The 19,574-nt window shown below is 39.6% G+C and overlaps 1 protein-coding gene across 1 annotated transcript in view; it reads right to left on the bottom strand.

Moving 5' to 3' along the window:
* Positions 1-19,574, bottom strand: part of LOC149310803 (protein ELYS-like) — a 78,503-nt gene that overhangs the window by 45,890 nt on the left and 13,039 nt on the right. Inside the window, exons 2-7 of the mRNA XM_089529790.1 lie at positions 17,451-17,577; positions 15,164-15,417; positions 8,991-9,171; positions 6,973-7,180; positions 5,185-5,301; positions 1,854-1,938 (exon numbers count right to left, since the gene is read on the bottom strand). Coding sequence (XP_089385916.1) covers positions 1,854-1,938; positions 5,185-5,301; positions 6,973-7,180; positions 8,991-9,171; positions 15,164-15,417; positions 17,451-17,571 — 966 coding nt within the window. The 5' untranslated portion in view covers positions 17,572-17,577. The remainder of the gene's footprint in view (positions 1-1,853; positions 1,939-5,184; positions 5,302-6,972; positions 7,181-8,990; positions 9,172-15,163; positions 15,418-17,450; positions 17,578-19,574) is intronic.

The raw sequence follows: 19,574 nt of genomic DNA, 5'->3' as shown, positions 1-19,574 counted from the left end.
ATTCCGCCTATGCTCGAGCCCCATTGGAAACAATGGGGCTCGTGTGTGGCGGCGCGGTGGTGCGCAACGGGCACACGCGCCCATTCAATTGAATGGGACGCGCCGCCCCTTCTGCCCCGCGGCTTGAGCGTGTGTGCTCAAGGCTGCGTATGGCGTGCCCACGTATGGCGCAGGCGCACTGTATGTTTACAGTTGGCTCTCCACATTTGCAGCTTTGACTTTTGCAGATTTGATTAATGTTCTCTCTAGGAATCTCTAGGTCCTCCACCATGACTCTATGGTCAACTTTCATGAGAAGTTGCGCTGGAAGACCTAGAAAGATAACACTTCCCTGAGCATTTGCAGTACAATTCCGTGGTCAGCTTCCAGAGGATGTTGACCACAGAGTTTCTCTGGGGAACTTAGAGATTCCTAGAGAGGTGTTCTCTCAGGTTAAAAAAATAGCAATCTTTTATTTCTGTTCTCTCCCCACACACACACACACACTTTTAGAGGTATCCTGTGTGTCTTAACTACACCAAACTGTAATTTGGCTTTAAGAAGGCAAACAAAGTGCTGTTAAGTAAGTCTAGATCTAAGACTAGAGAACACATAAAAAGCAAAGGTAGGAAGGAATGGGTAGCATCTAACTGTTTACATCCACGATTGAAATACCTCTGTTAATAAAAAATTTATTTATATTCTGCTCTTCTGTAGCAAGACAATCAGAGCCGCTCACACTAAAATGTCCATGTACAATATAATACGTAAAATTATAATATTCCCCATAAAAAAAGAATTATATATATTACAATTAAAAGAGTTTTAAAATCAATTTATAATAAACATGACATGGCAGGATGGTAGTAAATACATGTGTGACGGGGTAATCATTCTTTGTTGTACTGATTTCCTTCTCCAGTTGCTCCAAACCTGCTCCAGAGGTTTTGGGCCACCACTTATGAGCAGACTGAGAAGTGGTAAATGGGAAACTGCAGAGAAGGAGAACAAATTGAGTCATACACCTCTGATATTATCCAGCCTGGAGGAGGAGGAGTCAATATACAATGTGGATTTAGTTCAGTAAGAACAAAAGGTTAATGGCTTTACATCTGAAATATATGTACACACAAATATCACACATAGTTCAGCACTATATAGAGGTATATAGATAACAGAAGATTATAATAATATAATTCCACTGGTTTGGTAAAACTCATATTTGTTGTTGTTGTGTACCTTCAAGTAGTTTCCAACTTATGGAGAGTGAGACCCTAAGATGAACCTAGAATCACTGTATCATTGACTTGTAGAGTTAGAAGACACCACAAGGGCCATCCAGTCCAACCCTCTGCCATGCAGGAAATCAAAGCACCCCTAACACATGTGGGTTTTATGGCCGAGCTGGGACTTGAATCCTGGTCTCCAGTCATAGTTCCTCAAACCACTAAGCCACGCTGGCTCTCTATAATCATTTTTAATTTAGTCTCTAAAATCAAAGGAATCAAATTAAGTTTAGGTGCTTTTAGATCAGGAGTGACAACTGCAGAGAATTTTCATCCTTGTGGCAGGCCACACCACCCAGGAAGATCAGCTGAAAATGAAAGTAGAAATACGTAACTTCTGGTTTTCATCTCTGTTTTTCCCCAATCTTTGGGGATTTAGGAGTTCAATTTAAACTATCTTCCACTCCCAGAGGCCTCCAGGAGTGGTGAATTAACAATATGGGGCAATTATCTGATTTTTGGGGTGTAAGAGTTTTAGGACTGCTAGGAAAGTTTTGGGGGTCACATGTGGCCCATGGGCTACAATCTACCCCCAGTTATAGATGAACCTATGAAACAATGTTGTGTTTTAATATAAAAATATTTTACCTCATACATGATTTGTCCTGATGCCAAACGCCTTCTGTCACTGAAGGCCAACTGCAGCAAATGTAAGCTAACAATATCTCCTTCACTAGAATAGAATAAAATAAGTTAAGATTTTAGTGTAGAACTCAGACAGCTTTGCAACTATTTAAGATATAGTATACTATCATAAATAAGGTTTTTAAACATATCTTCCAGATAAAGTAGTTCACTGATTTTTTTCCAGTGCTACCCCTACCCAATAACTTATTCTAGTAGCAAGTGCTCCAACACATACACAGAAATATAACTGAGAACATCTAATCATTTTCCTGTTTGATCTGCATGGGATCCCTTTTACCTTAATTGCACAGATTTGTTCCACTGAAGTGATCAGACACCCTTATGCATGTAAGTTCCATATGCACATTTAAGTGACAAAATTCAAGAAAAAGGCAAATAATAATTTTCTATTGCCATTATAACCGAAACACTCAAACCTTATATAGACTTTGTTTTTTGTGGGTTTTCGGGCTATGTGGCCATGTTCTAGAAGAGTTTCTTCCTGACATTTTGCCAACATCTGTGGCTGGCATCTTTCCCTGAAGATGCCAGCCACAGATGCTGGCGAAACGTCAGGAAGAAACTCTTCTAGAGCATGGCCACATAGCCTGAAAAACCCACAAAAAACTATGGATGCCGGCCATGAAAGCCTTCAACTTATATAGCCTCAATGTATGCTCTAAAAAGGCTTGTAACGTTTGTAACTAACTTCTCTTAGACAGCTGACTAGATTTTATTTGGTATTTGTTTATTCCACTTACATTCTGCTTTTCTCCCCAAAATAGGATCCAAGAAACATTGTTGTTCATTGTTAATTGACTTTGGGTCATACCCGACTCATGGTGACACTGTAGAAGAGACACCTCCAAGACTCTCTGTCCTCCACTGCTCTGCTTATGTCTTGTAAATTCAGACCCATGGCCCCCCTAATTGAACCTATCCACTTAAGAGTGCAGCCTTCCTCTGGACTTCTCTCTACCTTTTCTAGCTTTACTGTACAGTGGGCCCTCGCCTTACGCAGGGATCTGTTCCAGATCCCTTCGTGTAAGGCGAATTCTGCCTATGCTCAAGCCCCATTGTAAACAATGGGGCTTGTGCACGGCGGCGCGGCGGCGTGCAGGGCGGAATGGGCGCACACACCCATTCAATTGAATGGGACGTGCTGCCCCTTCCGCCCTGCGTATGACGCGGGCGCACTGTATTTTTTAAAGAGTCATGACTTCTCATCATGTGGCCAAAGTACAAGAGCCTCAGTTTGATCATTTTGCCTTCCAGGGAGATTTGAGGTTAATCTGTTCAAGGACCCATTTGATTTTTTAGCTGTGTATGGTATCTTAGACTCCTCCCTCCATAACTGTCATCTTCCAGCCTATGAGGGAGTTGACCAGGCAGGCCCAGCTCCATCAGGGCTAGCCTGGAAGAAGAGACTCCTCTCTCCATAACTGCCATCCTCCGGCCTGCGAGGGAGTTGATCAGGCAGGCCCAGCTCCATCAGGGCTAGGCTGAAGAAGAAGAGCCCTCCCTCCAGTCCATCTGCCTTGGTCCAGGCCTCAGAGGGAGAGAAGAATGCTGGACCTGATCCCCCCCCCCACCATTCCCGTCTCCTTTTGTGTCGTGTCTTTTTAGATTGTAAGCCTGAGGGCAGGGAACCGTCTATTATCCCCTCTGTTGTAAGCTGCCTGGATTCCCAGTGATTGGGCGGCTTATAAATAAATCCTATTATTATTATCTTCAGCACTCTTCTTCAGTACCACATCTCAAACAAATTGATTTTCTTCTTGTCCACTTTATTCACTATCCAGCTCTCACATCCATACATGGTTAAGGGAAATGCAATGGCTTGGACAATTCTAAACTTAGTGCTCAGTTGTATATCTTTACCCTTTAGGATCTTTTCTAATTCTTTCATAGCAGTCCTTCGCATTCCTAGTCTTCTGATTTCTTGACTGCAGTCTCTGTTCTGGTCAATGTTTGATCGAAGGTATGGGAATTCTTTTACTATTTCAATTTCCTCATCGGATAGGTTCAATGTATGTGGTTCATCTGTGGTCATTTTTTTTGTTTTGTTTTATGTTTAGCATTAAGTTTGCCTTTTCATTTTCTTTCTTGGTCTTCCTTAATAATTGTTCCAAGTCTGTGATGTTTTCTGCTACTAGTATGGTGTCATCCAAAGATCTTAATTTCGTTGATATTCCTTCCTCCTATCTTCACTCCTCCTCCTTCTGAATCTAAACCTGCTCTTTGAATGTTATTTTCTACATACAAGTTGAACAAAAAGGGTGATAGAATCCAGCCTTGCATTCAGCCATGACCCCTTTGCCAACTGAGAACTATTCTGTTTCCCCATATTCTATTCTAACAGTAATCTCTTGTATTAAGTACAGATCTCTCATCAGGACTATCAGATGTAGTGGTACTCCCATGTCCTTAGGAGCCATCCATTGCTTTTTGTGATGTATAGCAACAGCAATAGCAAGTACATTTCTATACAGCTTATCAGTGCACTTAAGAACTCTCTAAAGAGTTTACAATGTGTATGCAGTTGAAGGCTTTGCTATATTAAAAGAAAATGCTCTACACTATTTTCTGCAAGATTCACAGGCAGAATTAAATAATGATAATACAATTTTTGAAACTAATCTCTCTTTCAATCTCTATCAATGAATTCTTCAACAACACTGAAGCATCCCACCTTAAAGACATTTATCACACAAGGGGAGGGTGATTTTAAACAACTCTCCCATTCCTTTGCAGTCCCCTCCCCAACTTGAACAGTCTCCCAATACCATGGAGCAGATTTGCCATTAACAGGCAAAAATCACACAAATAAAACCCAATAACTACACTCCATTAGCACTGATAATAATTAAAGATTCCACCTCTGGAATTCTAGTTAGGACTACTTAACTGTTCTGCAACATATGATTATAGTAATAGAGAGTCTAAGCATTCTACTGAGAACAGAATTAGTGGGGCGAGGACTACAACCTATTTAAAAGGTGGAATGCAACTCCTGGAGGCTTCTCAGACAGGTGGGCAATTCACTCTTTCTGGCCAGAAAAAGGGTGGGTTCAGGAATCTAGAAGGTTCAAGACTTGGAAAAACTCCCAAGGAAAGCTACATTTAGCCCTAGGGCCACTTCTCACCCAATATAAAATTTAATGGACCATTTGTGTTCAGACAGCAGAATAAATATGAAAATTTATGCCCATGGTAAGACTTAGAATTTGGGCTCATAACTTTAAAAACATTCATTTGTATTTTCTAAATCTGACAATTCATCTTCACCCACCTTTCTTGGGTTGACTGAACAGCCCACAAGTAACAACAGTTGCGAGGATCATTTTCAGGTTCTTGAAAAGTAACAGCATATACTGGAATCCTACCTCCTTCCAACTGGGAGTGGTATCTAAATTGGGAGGGAGACAGACAAATTAGCATAACTGTTTCACCAGTTCACTGGAGACTCCATAATAATATATATTGGTTAGCTGAAATACTTATTGTAATGTACTGAATGGAAATCTAATTGTCATACATTTATTCCATCTTTCATCTACTCTGATGCTGGTAAAATGTGATATTAGTATGATGGTGACACCATAAAACAGACAAGTCATGAAGAATTTACAGAATAACTATTCAACACTGTGGCCTCTTCTTAAATATGCTGCTCCAGTAACTTCCTATGACTCAGCAATGAAGAAATCAAAAAGACTTACTGGGATAATTAGCTAGGTACTCATATGTCTGAACCTTGCTAAACCTACTTAGTCAGACAGGCCACCATGAATCCTGTGCAAGGAGAAAGGCAAGATACAGATTGAGCCGCCCTTATTTGAAATGCTTGAGACCAGAAATGTTTTAGATTTTGGATTTTTGAGATATCTTGGAGTTGAGGCCCAAGTCTTAACATTAAATTCACCTTATAAACATAGCCTGAAGGTAATGTTATACATAATATTTTAAATAATTTTGTGCATGAAATATTTGTGTACAATGAAAAATCAAAAAGTAAAGGAATCACTATCACCATCCATGTGGACAATTTTGGTTTTGGGGTATTTTGAAATTTGGAATTCTGGATAAGTGATACTCAACCTGTATAAATTAATTACAGTGCACCCTTGCAGTTACGTGGTGGATCTGTTCCAGACCCCTCTGCATAAGGCAAATAGCGTATATGCTTGAGCCCTATTGAGAATAATGTGGCTTGTGCATGACGTGCAGTGTGAGCACCATTACAACCCCGTTGCGTGTTCAGCATAAGCTGAAAGCCGCGTAAAAGGTGCCTGCTTATGACGCAGGCACACTGTAATTAAATAAATAAGGTGTTTTTATATTGAATAGATTTACCTGTCCTGCATCTTTCATTTGAAGTAACTTATAAGAGTTATGGATGGTAAGCAGATGCCACATTGCAAGTTGGTATCAATTCTATATTTTGATCACTATACATATATATTAACTGAGTTAGATGCAGGAGTACCTTCTGTTCACAGAAGGGCATGCAATTAATACAGTGGAAGCTCCACTGAAGGAAGAAGACAGAACTAGTCTTCTGAAGGATGAAGAGAGAACTGATTTTTGACAATTTTTCTTTTGATCTTTTTATCATATCCAGCACATAAAATGATTTTTCCCAAGCACTCTGGAATAGAATTCCAGGACACTGCTGGTGGGGGAATGTATGCATGTGCAAATAAAGAAAATCTGCTTCACTCTCACTTACAGAGAAGCATCATTGAACAGAGTTTCACTCATAGTATGCCTGACTCCAAGCCATCTGAATCTCTATACTCCCACACAAGTATTGCACAGCCCTACCAAAAGCTGAAGTGACAAAATGACTGCAACTCAATTACTTTGGTCTCAAGATGCCTTTTAAAATCCTGTTAAATTACACAGTACATTTCATGCACTTTTCATAGTTTATCTAAACTTAATACAAGCATTTAAAAAAAAAGGATAAGCACACCTTTTTTACACATCATTGAAACAATCATTGCTACTAAGTATGTCATTATCAACGCTTTCTTTCAGATTATTTCACTCAATGAAATACTCCAGACATACTTACTCTTTTTTCAAGCTTTTCATGTTCCACAATGAGAGATAGCCATCAGAAAACCCCACAACTAACTGGTTACTTCTATGTATGTATGAGAGAGCTGTCACAGCACTCCCTGAAGGGTTTAGTAACTGGAAACAGAGATGCCGACCTTTCCTTGTTATCGCTTCCCTTATTTGTGGGACTTCAGGAGGGATTCCAGTAATAACTTCCAGATCTGTGTAAATGACAATACGCAACTTAAATGCACATCGATAAGCTTTAAAGTAGCCTGTTTTTAAATAAAAGCTTTAGGTCAAAGATTAAACTGTTCTGACAGGAAATGTGCTAGGATTTGTTTTAGTTTTCATTTGTTTCCATTTTTCAAGTTTTATATATTCTATTTACATATTCTGTCTTCCAGTAAATTAAATGGCACTCATTACTTTGTTCAGCTATTCACAGATTTCAACAGAATGTCCAAGCAGTTTTCTGCAGCCTACAATGTTTCCCACTGAATTGCTTATCCTTCCACCCCCAGGATCCAATCTCTATACTTTCAGACATTTAGGCAGGATATTCCAAATGTTATCTGCAATTAAAATGTAAACTAGATATAGTTTTGTATCTAGACTAAACAGAGCCCCCACTCCTTTTTAAAGTTTCACTGTTCTGTTCGCTCTTGTCCCTAGTTCTTGAACTTTTCAGAGCTGGGCACATATGGGCTATTTTTAAATAAGGATTTTCTGCGTCAGTTTCAGTATTTTCCTCCATCTACTTGAACCATACATAGGTTTAACCTATTTCTTCAATATAAAACAGTGCCTTATTTTTCAGTTCGTTTTTGAAACAAATACCTCTATTTAGTTATTTCACAGAAAGTAAAAAAATTCCTTATTGTGGAAAGCTCTTCTAAAGCTGTGTACATGAATCAACAGGTGTTTCTTATTTAAATGTCTTTGTAAGTTTATACAGTGGGCCCTTGGTATCTGCTGAGGTTTGGTTTCAGGACCCCTCGTGGATAACAAAATCCGTGAATGGTCAAGTCCCATTAGATACAGTGGCAGAGTAAAATGGTGTCTTTATATAAAATGGCAAAATCAAGGTTTGCCTATTGGAAATTATATATATTTAAAGTATTTTCAAGCTGTGGACAGTGAATCCGCGGAAAAGAAAACCATGGATAAGGAGGGCTGGCTGTACTTCAATCTACTGAATCACAAAAGAGACTCTGGAGATTAAGGTAAACTGGAGAGACAATGGAGAGAACATATTGGATTGTGGATTATGGGCAGTAATTGTAACATAATTTTCAGTGCAATAATACTCAGAAATTGTTGTCCTATCACAGTTGGGGGGGGGAGGGTGGTCAAAATTAATGGCACTCACAAATATTGTTTATCCAGACACTTTCCCTCGAGTATTGGATGAGCACCCAATTTTGCAGAAGTATACTTCCTCCCAGTTGCACAATGGAAAAATCTCCTTCCTCCTTGTGTTCTGTGCCTTTCTAAGCCGACTCCAGGGAACTGACGGTCCTCCAGTTCCTTGGAGTGGGTCTGTGGTGTGTGGGAGGACTGGAAGGTGGAAAATCCATTCTGCCAGAAGTCTCCATTTTGCTGTGTAGACTGACACAGATGGATATAACCCAAAGAATCCCAGATATTCTGAATGCCAACATAGGTTAGATGTTTATTATGCATTTTTAATATCATCAATAGTTATAGTACAATTCTGCTATGGACAGAAACTCAAAAGCTGTTCCTCAAGCTATACAATCAAGGGAATTAATGTGGTGGATCAACTGCTTTGATCCACCATCCCACTGAAACTCTTGTGAATGGGACTGGAAATACACTTTATAGCTTATCAAACCAAAGTCAACCATCCTATTGGGAATGAAGGACACAACACAGGTATCCTAGCCACTTTATCTATGCTAGTTATGTTCTCTAAAAATGTGTAAAATGGCACACAGATGGTCTAAAATATTTAATTCATTTTCAGCTAGCAAGCAACATTACAGAAAAAATCTTGAATGGATTTACCAGATGCCTCTATTTCATTTTGGCTACATGACAAGTCATCCAGACAAAGATCTATCAAAAGGACATGTCCAACATCTGTAACCACAGCAGCCACACCAAACAGCCACCTGAGACTTTGATGTAGGTGCTGCGTTGTCAGACTGGCTCCTCCATGGTTAATTATGGGTTCTATGGCAGTGACCTAGGAGAAAAAAAATGAATGTTACTTGTGCATTAAAAATTTAAGATGATCATACAAATATTTCATTCGTTTCTGATATTTCTAGCTCAGTTCTATCATCCCTAACTGAAATCTGTACCATTAATTTGCTGTTGCTATACACAGAAATGTAGCGTGTCTAGCAACTGGACATAAATTAATAGCTTTGTCCCCTATGCCAAACAGAAGAAACAAATTCAATCACAGTGAGTTTCAAGTTAATGTTTATTGTACTAGCCAAAGGCCATGACAAAAAGAGCTTATCAAAAAGCATAAAATATTTAAAACAAAAGGCACAGAATACAGAGGACAAAAAATGTCCCAACATTTACTGTGCAGTTAAAATAGTTAACTGGTAAAAAGGACAAAAGGAAAAAGAGACATCTTTCCTGAATATTAGTAAACATATACAATAAAATCATAAAATCTAATTAATACTTGGCCTCTCCATGGCAATTTTGTTTACCTCTCTCTTTCTAATCGTTTATGTGTTACATAGTCATTGGTATCACTCAAAAGGAATTGGACTCAATGAACAGTAGAGCTCCCACTTTTGTTTGTCATCAAGGGTGTTAAAAAATTCTTTCTAAGGTTGCTGTACAATGGACAAATTAACAAGTAGTGAACAATATCCTCCACTTGAGACTGACTGCAGATGCATAGTCTGTTCTCAAAAGGCACTTTGTTGTAGCGTCCGTCTAGAACTGCAGTAGGCATTACTTGAAGTCGTAGTTCAATCACAGTGACAAATTAACCAGGAAAAAAGGGGGTAAGTTCATTTTTTCCCCATGAAAATATGTTATTTATCAGTTAATCATTTGCTAATACTTATATGAAATGCTACTGCCAAAAGCTTTTTAAACAATATCCAATTTTTGCCAATGCTTATAGCAAGGAAGCTATTTGTCCATTTTTACTTTTTTCTCTAACTATGTAAGGTACTCCCCCCCTTTTGGTACAAGAACAAGAATAACTGTTTCGGGGAGCAAAGAAATCTGTTCCAAAATCAAGGGAATTTTGAAGTTAGCAATATTTGGTGCACTGCTAACCAAACCACTATGCTGTATCCTGTTAAAATGCTTTTGATGTTGCGCAGCGCATGAGGCAATGCATCAATGTTCGGCACCAGATTTTCCACCTTTGTGACTGTAATCTGCAGCTTGTGAGCTGGAGAAACACCTCTCCCCTTCTTAATGAGCAAAGAGATGATGTAAACTTCTCTCAGATGAGGCTTTTATTCATAGATGAAGTTCCACCGTGTACAACACTATATACATGGACACTATCCACCATCCACGCTAATAACAACCCTCTCTGAGTTAAATGTTCGTCACTACTCTAGCAAAGGCTCCATGAAGCCTACTAAGCCTTGCCTCTTCCTCTGGTGCCACAAAGGATCCAGCCACCCTCCTGAGGGACTTCTCAGACTGGTGGCATTCTACAGTACTTCACAGCACTTGTTGACTATCTTTTTGATGTCACTTCCTGTTTAAATGCCTAATCATTATGGCTCACAGTAACCTTTTAATGCCTGGTTACTATTAAAACCCACATTGTACATTTTCCTTGTGACTCTATATCCCAACATATCCAGTCCCTTTTTTGATGGACTAAAAGTTGTCTCTGAAATAGCACCTCTTCCAGTAAGCAACACTATTGGACTCCATTCAGCTTTGTGTTATTCCAGTCAACTTTCCTGATACTGGTGTCCTGAACTCTGAATAAACACTCAGAATTTCTCAATGCCTTCTCAAAAACACTTTTTGTACCAATAGTATTGTGCAAAGTATTGGTTTTTATTCTTCAGGAGCAAGAAACAAAGAAGAATCACCTCAAAGTAGTCAAGCTCTCGTTATCAGGAGCACCAATTTAGCATTTCTGAATACTGTCACTATCAGTTTGGATTACCCCAAACTATGCAAGAAACAGAGGATATTAATACAATACAGTGGGCCCTCCCCTTACGCGGGGATCCGTTCTGGATCCCTCTGCGTAAGAGGAAATCCGCACATGCTGGAGCCCCATTAGAAGTAATAGGGCTCGTGCCTGTGGTGCACACCTACCACAGGTGCACGCCCCATTACTTCTTCTGGGGTGCGCAAAGGGCTTTTCCAGCACGGCATTCTGTATTTGGTTATCTGGGTGAAACTGGGAGCTGATCTCTGGCTCTGTATGTCCTGTGAACAATGTATGGATTTCTTATTTAATTTCTATTAATACACAGACAGCTCTCTTATCTCCTGCACTTCTCATTTTCAGGTTTTATTTTTCCATTAAAGAAAGATTTGGTTTTACATTATGATTGTTTTTGTGAATTTTTTGTGGTAATGGAAGATTTTGAAAGTATCTCTGCATACAGATTAGTAGCTCCCTACTCTGATGGCTCACATTATCTCAGTTCTAGGAGACTCTTGTTTCAGGAGAACCAAAGCACAGAATGTCAAAAGCAATATGCCTGGGAAAATATGACTAATGAAGCTCTGGGTAACTTTCCATAGAGTAAAAGGATAATGCAATGCTCTTCTCTGTTGCATTCCACTGTGTACAACACAAGAGCAGCATACCACAAATTGAATCTTTCATGATTTTGAATTAAACAGATCAATTAGTATGGAATATTGTAGCCTATTTTGAGTCACAGCACAGTGGTGGTACAAACAGTTAAGATGGAGCAAAAAATGTGTGGCTAGGAAAATAAAAGAGATTAGAATCATAGAATTGTAGAGTTGGAAGAGACCACAAGGGCATCCAGTCCAACCTCTGCCATGCAGGAAATCTCAATCAAAGCACCCCTGACAGATGGCCATCTAGCCTCTGTTTAAAGACCTCCAAGGAAGGAGATTCCACCACACTCCAAGGGAGTGTGTTCCACTGTCGAACAGACCTTACTGTCAGAAAGTTTCTCCTAATGTTAAGGTGTTGCTGGAGCTTGCATCCATTGTTCCATTTTCTCTACTTCTATTGTACAATGACAAAACAGTTCAGCAGGTTAAATCAGAAGATTAAATCTGGTAATTAGCAGGGGGTCCCACAATCATTTCTGTCAACGAATACACCAAAAAATATGTGGTGGTGATGAATTTCATTGTACACCTATTGTATGCCAACATATTTTTTTCCATTTCTCTCGCTGCTCTATAGAAATGCCTTTTGCAATTTTTAGTTATTTCCTTTAAAAGGGTTTAATTAATTAATTAAAACATGATCTTGGATCAACAAAATAATTTTTAAAAATAGGATATGTCAACGAAAATTAAAATTCACAAGTAAGTTTTCAATGCAGTAACAAAACGAAGCGCAGAATATTTCAGTGGATTAGAGGTGTGCCATCATGGATCTGATAAGTGGTTATGAAAATGGGAAAGTATCATGTGCTTCAAGATTTTATTTCTTCTGGCACAAATAGAAAACTCCAGGCATTACCATCAGCTCCATGAGTCCAATGACCTCGATACATTTGCCTTAAGAGTCCAAGAGGCAAGAATGCAACATATTTAACAATGACTGAACACAAATTTGATCTGCAGCTGAAATTATATCATTTAGCATACAAATTTGGGGACCGTGGCCTGTTACAGACTGCCAAAATAAAGCTGCTTCGGGTCTCTTTGGAGGTATGCTGTTTAAATGATGCATGCATCCTAAGAATCCGGAAGCTGCGCCAAAGTTGCCCTCCAGTGCTTAGGAACGGAGTGTGGCTTTGGCGCGACCTCCAGACTCTTAGGACCCATGCATCATTCAAATAGCATACCTCCAAAGAGACCCGAAGCAGCTTTATTTTGGCAGTCTGTAACAGGCCCGTGTTTTTTAAAAAAACTAAGAGAAAGTTTTAAGGCAAACCCAATGTAATTTAATCTTTGCTTCCAGTTCCAAACTATGGACAGTGAAAAAGAATGAATGTCATAATTTTTAAAAAATCAGAAAAGTACAATGGGATTACTTACATAAACAAGTTAGAAGCAACAGACAGCTATTTAACCAAGCACCACAACACTATGGGAATTGTCATCTCTCCATCTCTCAGATGCAGCTCTGGAAAGGCTTATACTGAGAACTAAAGGATCCTCAATGACAACATAGAAGCTGCTAGAGGAGGGAATCTTTTCAAACCACGTACAAGGCTTATGCAACTTTGTACATTCTCCTCCACAGCGTATCCCACTTTATTGTTGAGTCTTCCCATTCTCAAGACAGGCTTCTCAGAGTCCACAGTGGCCAGGAAGGCAGTGGCAAAAAGTTCCAAACGTTAATACTTCTATGCAAGGCTGGATATAATTTACTAGTCTGCTAATGTCTAGATTGTCTAAAAGAAATGGAAGAGATAAAAAATGCCCCTGATAGCAAGGCATCCTTTGTTGGATGTCATCAGTATGCAGATGATATTCAGCACTATCTCTCCTTTACAACTGATGCCAAAAAGGCTGTGGTAGTACTAAATTGTTGCCTGGATGCTGTAAAGGACTGGTTGCGGATGAACAGACGAAGACTTAATCCAGAAAAGACAGAAGAGATACTGGTCAGTAGGAAACCAACCTGGGATTGAGATCACAACTTGTTTTGGATGGGGTTGCACTAAATCTGAAAGATTGGGTTTATAGCTTCAGGTCCTCTGGACCCAGCACTGCTCCTGGGAAGCCAGGTTGATGTGGTAGCAGGAAGCACTTTTTACCATATTCAGCAGGTGTGCCAAGTGCGCCCTTTCTTTGGGAAGACAGATCTTGTTATAGTGGTTCATGTCTTAGTTGCCTCCTGATTAGACTACTGTAATGCACTTAATGGTTTTAAAAGTGGATTCAAAGATTGTTTTTAGAATGCTTTTTTGGGTTTCTAAACAATAATTTAATGTCTTTTTAAAATGTTTTTTAATTTCTTTATTGTTTTAATTGATTTTTATTTGTTCATTGCCTTGGGAGCCCTTGTAGGTTGGGAGATAATACAGAAAGCAACTAATTGCAATGTAAATTCAGCTCATGTCAAGGTAGATGTGTCTCACACATTACATGAGACAAACATATGCTTTTGGAAGTACACACAGCAAAGAAGTAATGTCAGCATTTTTGTCTCCCTTTTCCTTCAAAGCACCTGCCTCCTCTTATTTAGTTTCAACCACAACCATTAACGTACCCTCATTCATTAAATTGAATTTCTGGATTCAACAGTATTTCAGTTGGTTTATATTACAACCCATTTGGCTAACTTCATCAATACCTATTAATCAAGATGGGAGGCCATCCACATTGGCATGGGTTAGGAGAACAAGACCCCAGCGAATGTGGAAAATTCATGAATAAGGCAAGCCCTGTACTCCTCCTCCGATGCCTAGGACAGCTGCAGCCACTGTCCCAGGCATGAGAGGAGGGGCCATGGGATCCCGTGTGTAAGTCCCACCCACCTCCTCCTCCCATGCGTGGGACAGCTCTAGCTAGCTGTCCCAGGCATGGGAGGAGGGGCCAGGGGAGCCTGCATGCGAGCCCTGCCCACCTTCTCCAATGCTTAGGACAGCTTTGGTCAAGTGTCCCAGGCATCGGAGGAGGAAGGGGTTCACGCACAGGCTCCCCTGGCCCCTCCCATCGTGAATAACCAAATTTGTGCATGCCAAGTCCACAAATGTGAAGAGCTAACTGTACCTGGAGGGATAAAGCTTCACCCCAGGTTACACCACAGTATAAAATCAGAGGTGGGGATCAGGCAACCCTCCAGATGATGTCAATTGCAACTCACAGCATTCTCCACCCTTGGCTACAGTAGAAAGGGCTGCTGAGACCTGTAATCCAATGGCATCCAGAGGATCTCATGATTTCCACCTCTCTACCAGTTCCTATTATAACAAGATCTGAATTTCAAATATAAAAGTAATGTTTGAAATGAAGGAAAGAATGTAAGTCATTGTAAACAGCAACAATGGAACAGAAACAGTATCTAAAATATACAGAGCAAAAGGTTTGCTTTTTACATTTAAAATCCATATACATACCCTTCCAGGAAGAACTACTGCTTTAACCACTCTTGATATTCCAAGATCATACAAACACAACACACTCCCTTCTGTTTCTTCCAAGCCAACAAGCAATCCAGTTCTTTTCTGCCAAGAAAACTCTTTCACTGCAAGGATAGTAGGAGACTGCTCAGTCACCCCACTAAAATGATACGCAGAGAGCCGTTCTCCAGTGACTGCATTTACTACTTCAAGTTGAGGTCCACATGCTAGGCAAGCCAGTCCACTTCGCCCTGCAAGAAAAAAGGGGAAATGCATGAAATTAAGGGAAATGTGGCTGAGTCTGAACATGGAACTCATTAAGACAGAATACCAGAGGGAAGCAGGTAAAGGAGATCAGTAAAAGAAAGGATGAGTTTCCCTTCAGACACATTTTATCTATTCAGGACCCTAGTCTCCAGAGTATACCCCACAGCAATCTCAGTGCCATCAATAAACATACACAAAAGTAATTTATACATAGACATTATCTGCCTGTTACTATAAAACTAATACCGTATTTTCCAGCGTATAAGATGACCCCCAACTTTTCCAGTTAAAATACAGAGTTTGGGATATACTCACCGTATAAGACTACCTCTCTTCCAACGCACACCAAGTAACATTTTTAAAAAAAAAACATCAGATTTGATTTCAATATGGTAATTTTAATTCAAATACTTATGACATGCAGGTACTTAGCAGGAAACCTTGTTGTATACAAAGCTTGATTGGATTGGTCAGCTCTCCCTGCCTACCCAGCCCTCCCTGTCTCCAAGACTATCAGTGCAGTAGCTGCTTTCATACGGTCGTCGCATATGGTGGGGATGTGGCCGCAGCTGTTTTTGAGCTCCCCCCACCATATGCGGCGGCTCAGAAGTTTCAGCACCTGCCCTATAAGATGACACCCGGTGTATAAGACGACCCCCGACTTTTGAGAAGATTTTCCTGGGTTAAAAAGTAGTCTTATATGCCAGAAAGTACAGTACTTAAATCTGTATTTAAAGAGTTAATTGATTCCTGAATAATCACCAGAAATTGTTAGGCCTATTTGCTCATTGTTACTCCTTGTGAGGCACCTTCAAATTGCTGCAGCTCTCCACACAAAAATGATAAAAGCTTCTATTGTGGCTATTCAGCCAAATGAAAGGAACATTTACCAGCACGAGGCTTCGTAGTTCCAGGATGAAATCCAATGGAATTAAGAGGGGTCCCATATGGCCCTTTCCTCTATTGACCACATGTGATTCACAGGATGTTTGATTTTAACTCTAGGCAAAGGAAGGAGCTAACAAGAACCTTCTAATGGAAGGAAATTCCAAAGAAACAGCTGTCAGAACTCTGTGCATCTCACAATGTACAGATCTCACAATGTAAACAAACCTAAATATCTTGACTCCCTGTGAAGGGAGGTATCCCCAAAGGTAAAGGATGGAGGCTACAAACAACTTACAAATTAAGAATTAGTACATTATTGGGTTAGAAATTAAATCAGTGTAGACTAGGTGAGCCCAAAACTGGAGTGATTTGCTTTCTTTTGATCACGCCAGTCAATAGGTGGATAATCACATTCTGAATTATCTAAGCTTCCAATAATCAACAGAAAATCAGAACTTACTATATTGTACTAGTCCACTGAGAAGTTACTGTTACATAAATTAGAGAGGAAGAATACAGCAAATTGATTTGCTCAAGATGGTACAAAAGTGCTCAAGCTATTAATGTCACCTGTTAATCTGATGATGTGACTTCTTCAAATCATATAGTGGGCTCTCCACTCTGGTGGGGCTGGCATGGACTGATTACTTGTGGATTGCCACAACCCATATTATTTAATGGCAACATGTGCACATGGATGCACTAATATATCAACATGCATTTTGCCACCACCGAATAATATTGGGCATGGCTATCCACAGGAGGCCCTGGCACCCAACATCTGCAGTTGGGAATGATCCATTGTATATTTCTTACAGGAGGACTGTGACCTTGTTCCAAGTAGGAAATATAATTTTCCCTAGAACCGACAATCACCAGTGCTTCCATTCTAATCTAATTAGCTTCATTTTCCATGTAGATGTGCCTGCTGCAGTATGAAGCTTAGATCTTGCTCCTAGATCTATAGATGACCAGTTGTCCACAAACTGCACTGCTGATCAAAAGGAATTGCTCCTCACATGGATCCAATAATGTAATCTGCTTTTATTTGCTTTCTGAGAAAATTTGGTCATGCATTCAAATATTACAACAGTTATAATTGATACAAAAAGAAGTCTCAGGCATTTACCTCCAGTGAATTTCCCATGAAGCACACAGCCTATTGTTAGCTCATCTTCTCCAAGTGCCTGTACAGTAACTTCTGGAAACTGCAGCAGACTGCTGGTTACGTGAGCTGTTAGGTCTCGCATGCTTCACTGTAGACAAACAATAGGAAGTTTATTCAGCAAGCTGTCAGTATCAGTAAATTATTACAACTATTACAATAGCCATGGGCTAAGGCTGTTGTACTGTGTGCTAGGAAAACCCACATTCTACAGACAAAATAAATTCATGTTTGCTTATTCTGCATAACATTCTTCTTCAGCAATCCACATTTGTAACATACCTGGAATTTTCCAGAAAAGTCTGGTGGAAGCAAAGGGAATTAATGGTAGATAAAGAACACTGTAGGAATAAAGGGGCAGTAGCTAGGGAGTTGCAAAGGGCTATGAAGTGTTACTGATATCCACCTCAGATTCTTTGATGTCATACATATATTTCCCTCAGATTTTCAAGCCTTTTTCTATGGTTATAGGTTAAAAGCTTATTTCTAATTACTACTAGTCACTACCAACTTCTGATGAAGAGAAAAGCCAACTGTTAACAGGATGGCGTAGAACAGCCTTTTCTAACATGGTGAGGCCCAGATGGGTTGAACTTACCAAACCTACCTTCTGAAGGAGGATAGGCCCTTCTGCTTTTAACAGTTCATTCCATTTTGATTATTTTAGATTATGTTATTGATGTAACTATTTTAACTGTTGAATTATTATTATTTCTAATGGTGGGATAGGGCTTAATTGTAACTTTTTACTGTGTTTTTGTACTTTTATTTATGTTGTTATCCTGCCTCAATCTGTAGGGAGAGGTGACAAATATAAATTATTATTATTATTATTTGTAGGGACGGCTGCCTTACATCAAAAATATGCATACACTAGATCCACATGATCTCCCCAGCCCTAACAACTAATACCAACTATCTCCATTCACAACTGGACCAACATTTAAAAACATTAACATGTGGGTTTGTGGCTGTATATATTTTCCTTTCATACATTGAGTCCTTTGTTTATGCGGGGGATCCGTTTCGGACTCCCCTGTGTAAAACAAATAACATGTATGCTCGAGCCCCATTTAAATGAATGGGGCTTGTGCACGGGGCGGGGTGCGCCACCCCCCATTCATCCCTATGGGACGTGCCGTCCCTTCCTCCCTATGCGGCTTTCAGCATGCTCACATGACACGGGCACACTGTATTACAAACAAAACCTCCCATGGTCTTATTGAAGGTTCTAATGTAGGTTAAGAAAGAACATGTGCCCATATCAGATTGACTATTTTGATATGGGCACAAGATCTTTCTTAACCTACATTAGGACCTTTGATAAAACCATGAGAGGTTTTGTGTGTAGTATGTGTTTTTGAGCACATTCTGAAGGCAGTCCCATATAGAACACATTGCAGTAATTGAAACAGAGTATAAGTAAACATTTACCACTGTGACCAGATCAGACATTTCTTCAACAGTGCAAATGTGTTCCTGGCCACTAAACAAATGTGGACCTCCAGCCACAGAAACACATTGAAGAGTTCACCCAAATATTGGAACTGTGTCCTTAGGAGAAATATAATCCCACCCAACACAGTGTGGATTCCTATTCCCTAATTTACCTTTCAACTGTTCAGGAGCACATATCTTACCTAAATTAAGGTTTAATTTATGCAATTTCATCCAGTCCACTAGTGATGCCTGACACTAGCTTAGAACAGAAACAGATTCCTTGCAGTCAAGTTGAAAGGAGAGTTGAGTGCCATCAGAACCCCAAAATCCTGGCAACTCTTCCAATAGTTTCACATATTTGTTTATTTTGAGAAGGAAGTATTTAAAAGATTTACAGTTGAACCAGAAGTGCCATTTTCCCCCTTTTGTTAAATTCTGACATGTATGCTCTATGTTTGTTATTTGTTATTATTTGGAAGCAAGGTGTATATAGAACTACAATCTTAGCAATTACTAGCAGCTCATAAAAAAACTTTATTGGAGATTAGTTCCACTGCAGGACTCTTGCATTTAACATTTAGTTCAATTACTCAAGTGTGAAGAACTATGGACTCAGGAATATAAATATTCTGAGAAGCTGCATTGTTC

Source organism: Sceloporus occidentalis, unplaced genomic scaffold (assembly GCF_023333645.1).
Source record: "Sceloporus occidentalis isolate IW3139 unplaced genomic scaffold, rSceOcc1.0.p SCAF_6, whole genome shotgun sequence".
Classification (NCBI taxonomy): domain Eukaryota; kingdom Metazoa; phylum Chordata; class Lepidosauria; order Squamata; family Phrynosomatidae; genus Sceloporus; species Sceloporus occidentalis.
Note: the sequence above shows the minus strand (reverse complement) of the source record. Positions and strands in the feature narration are given on the sequence as shown.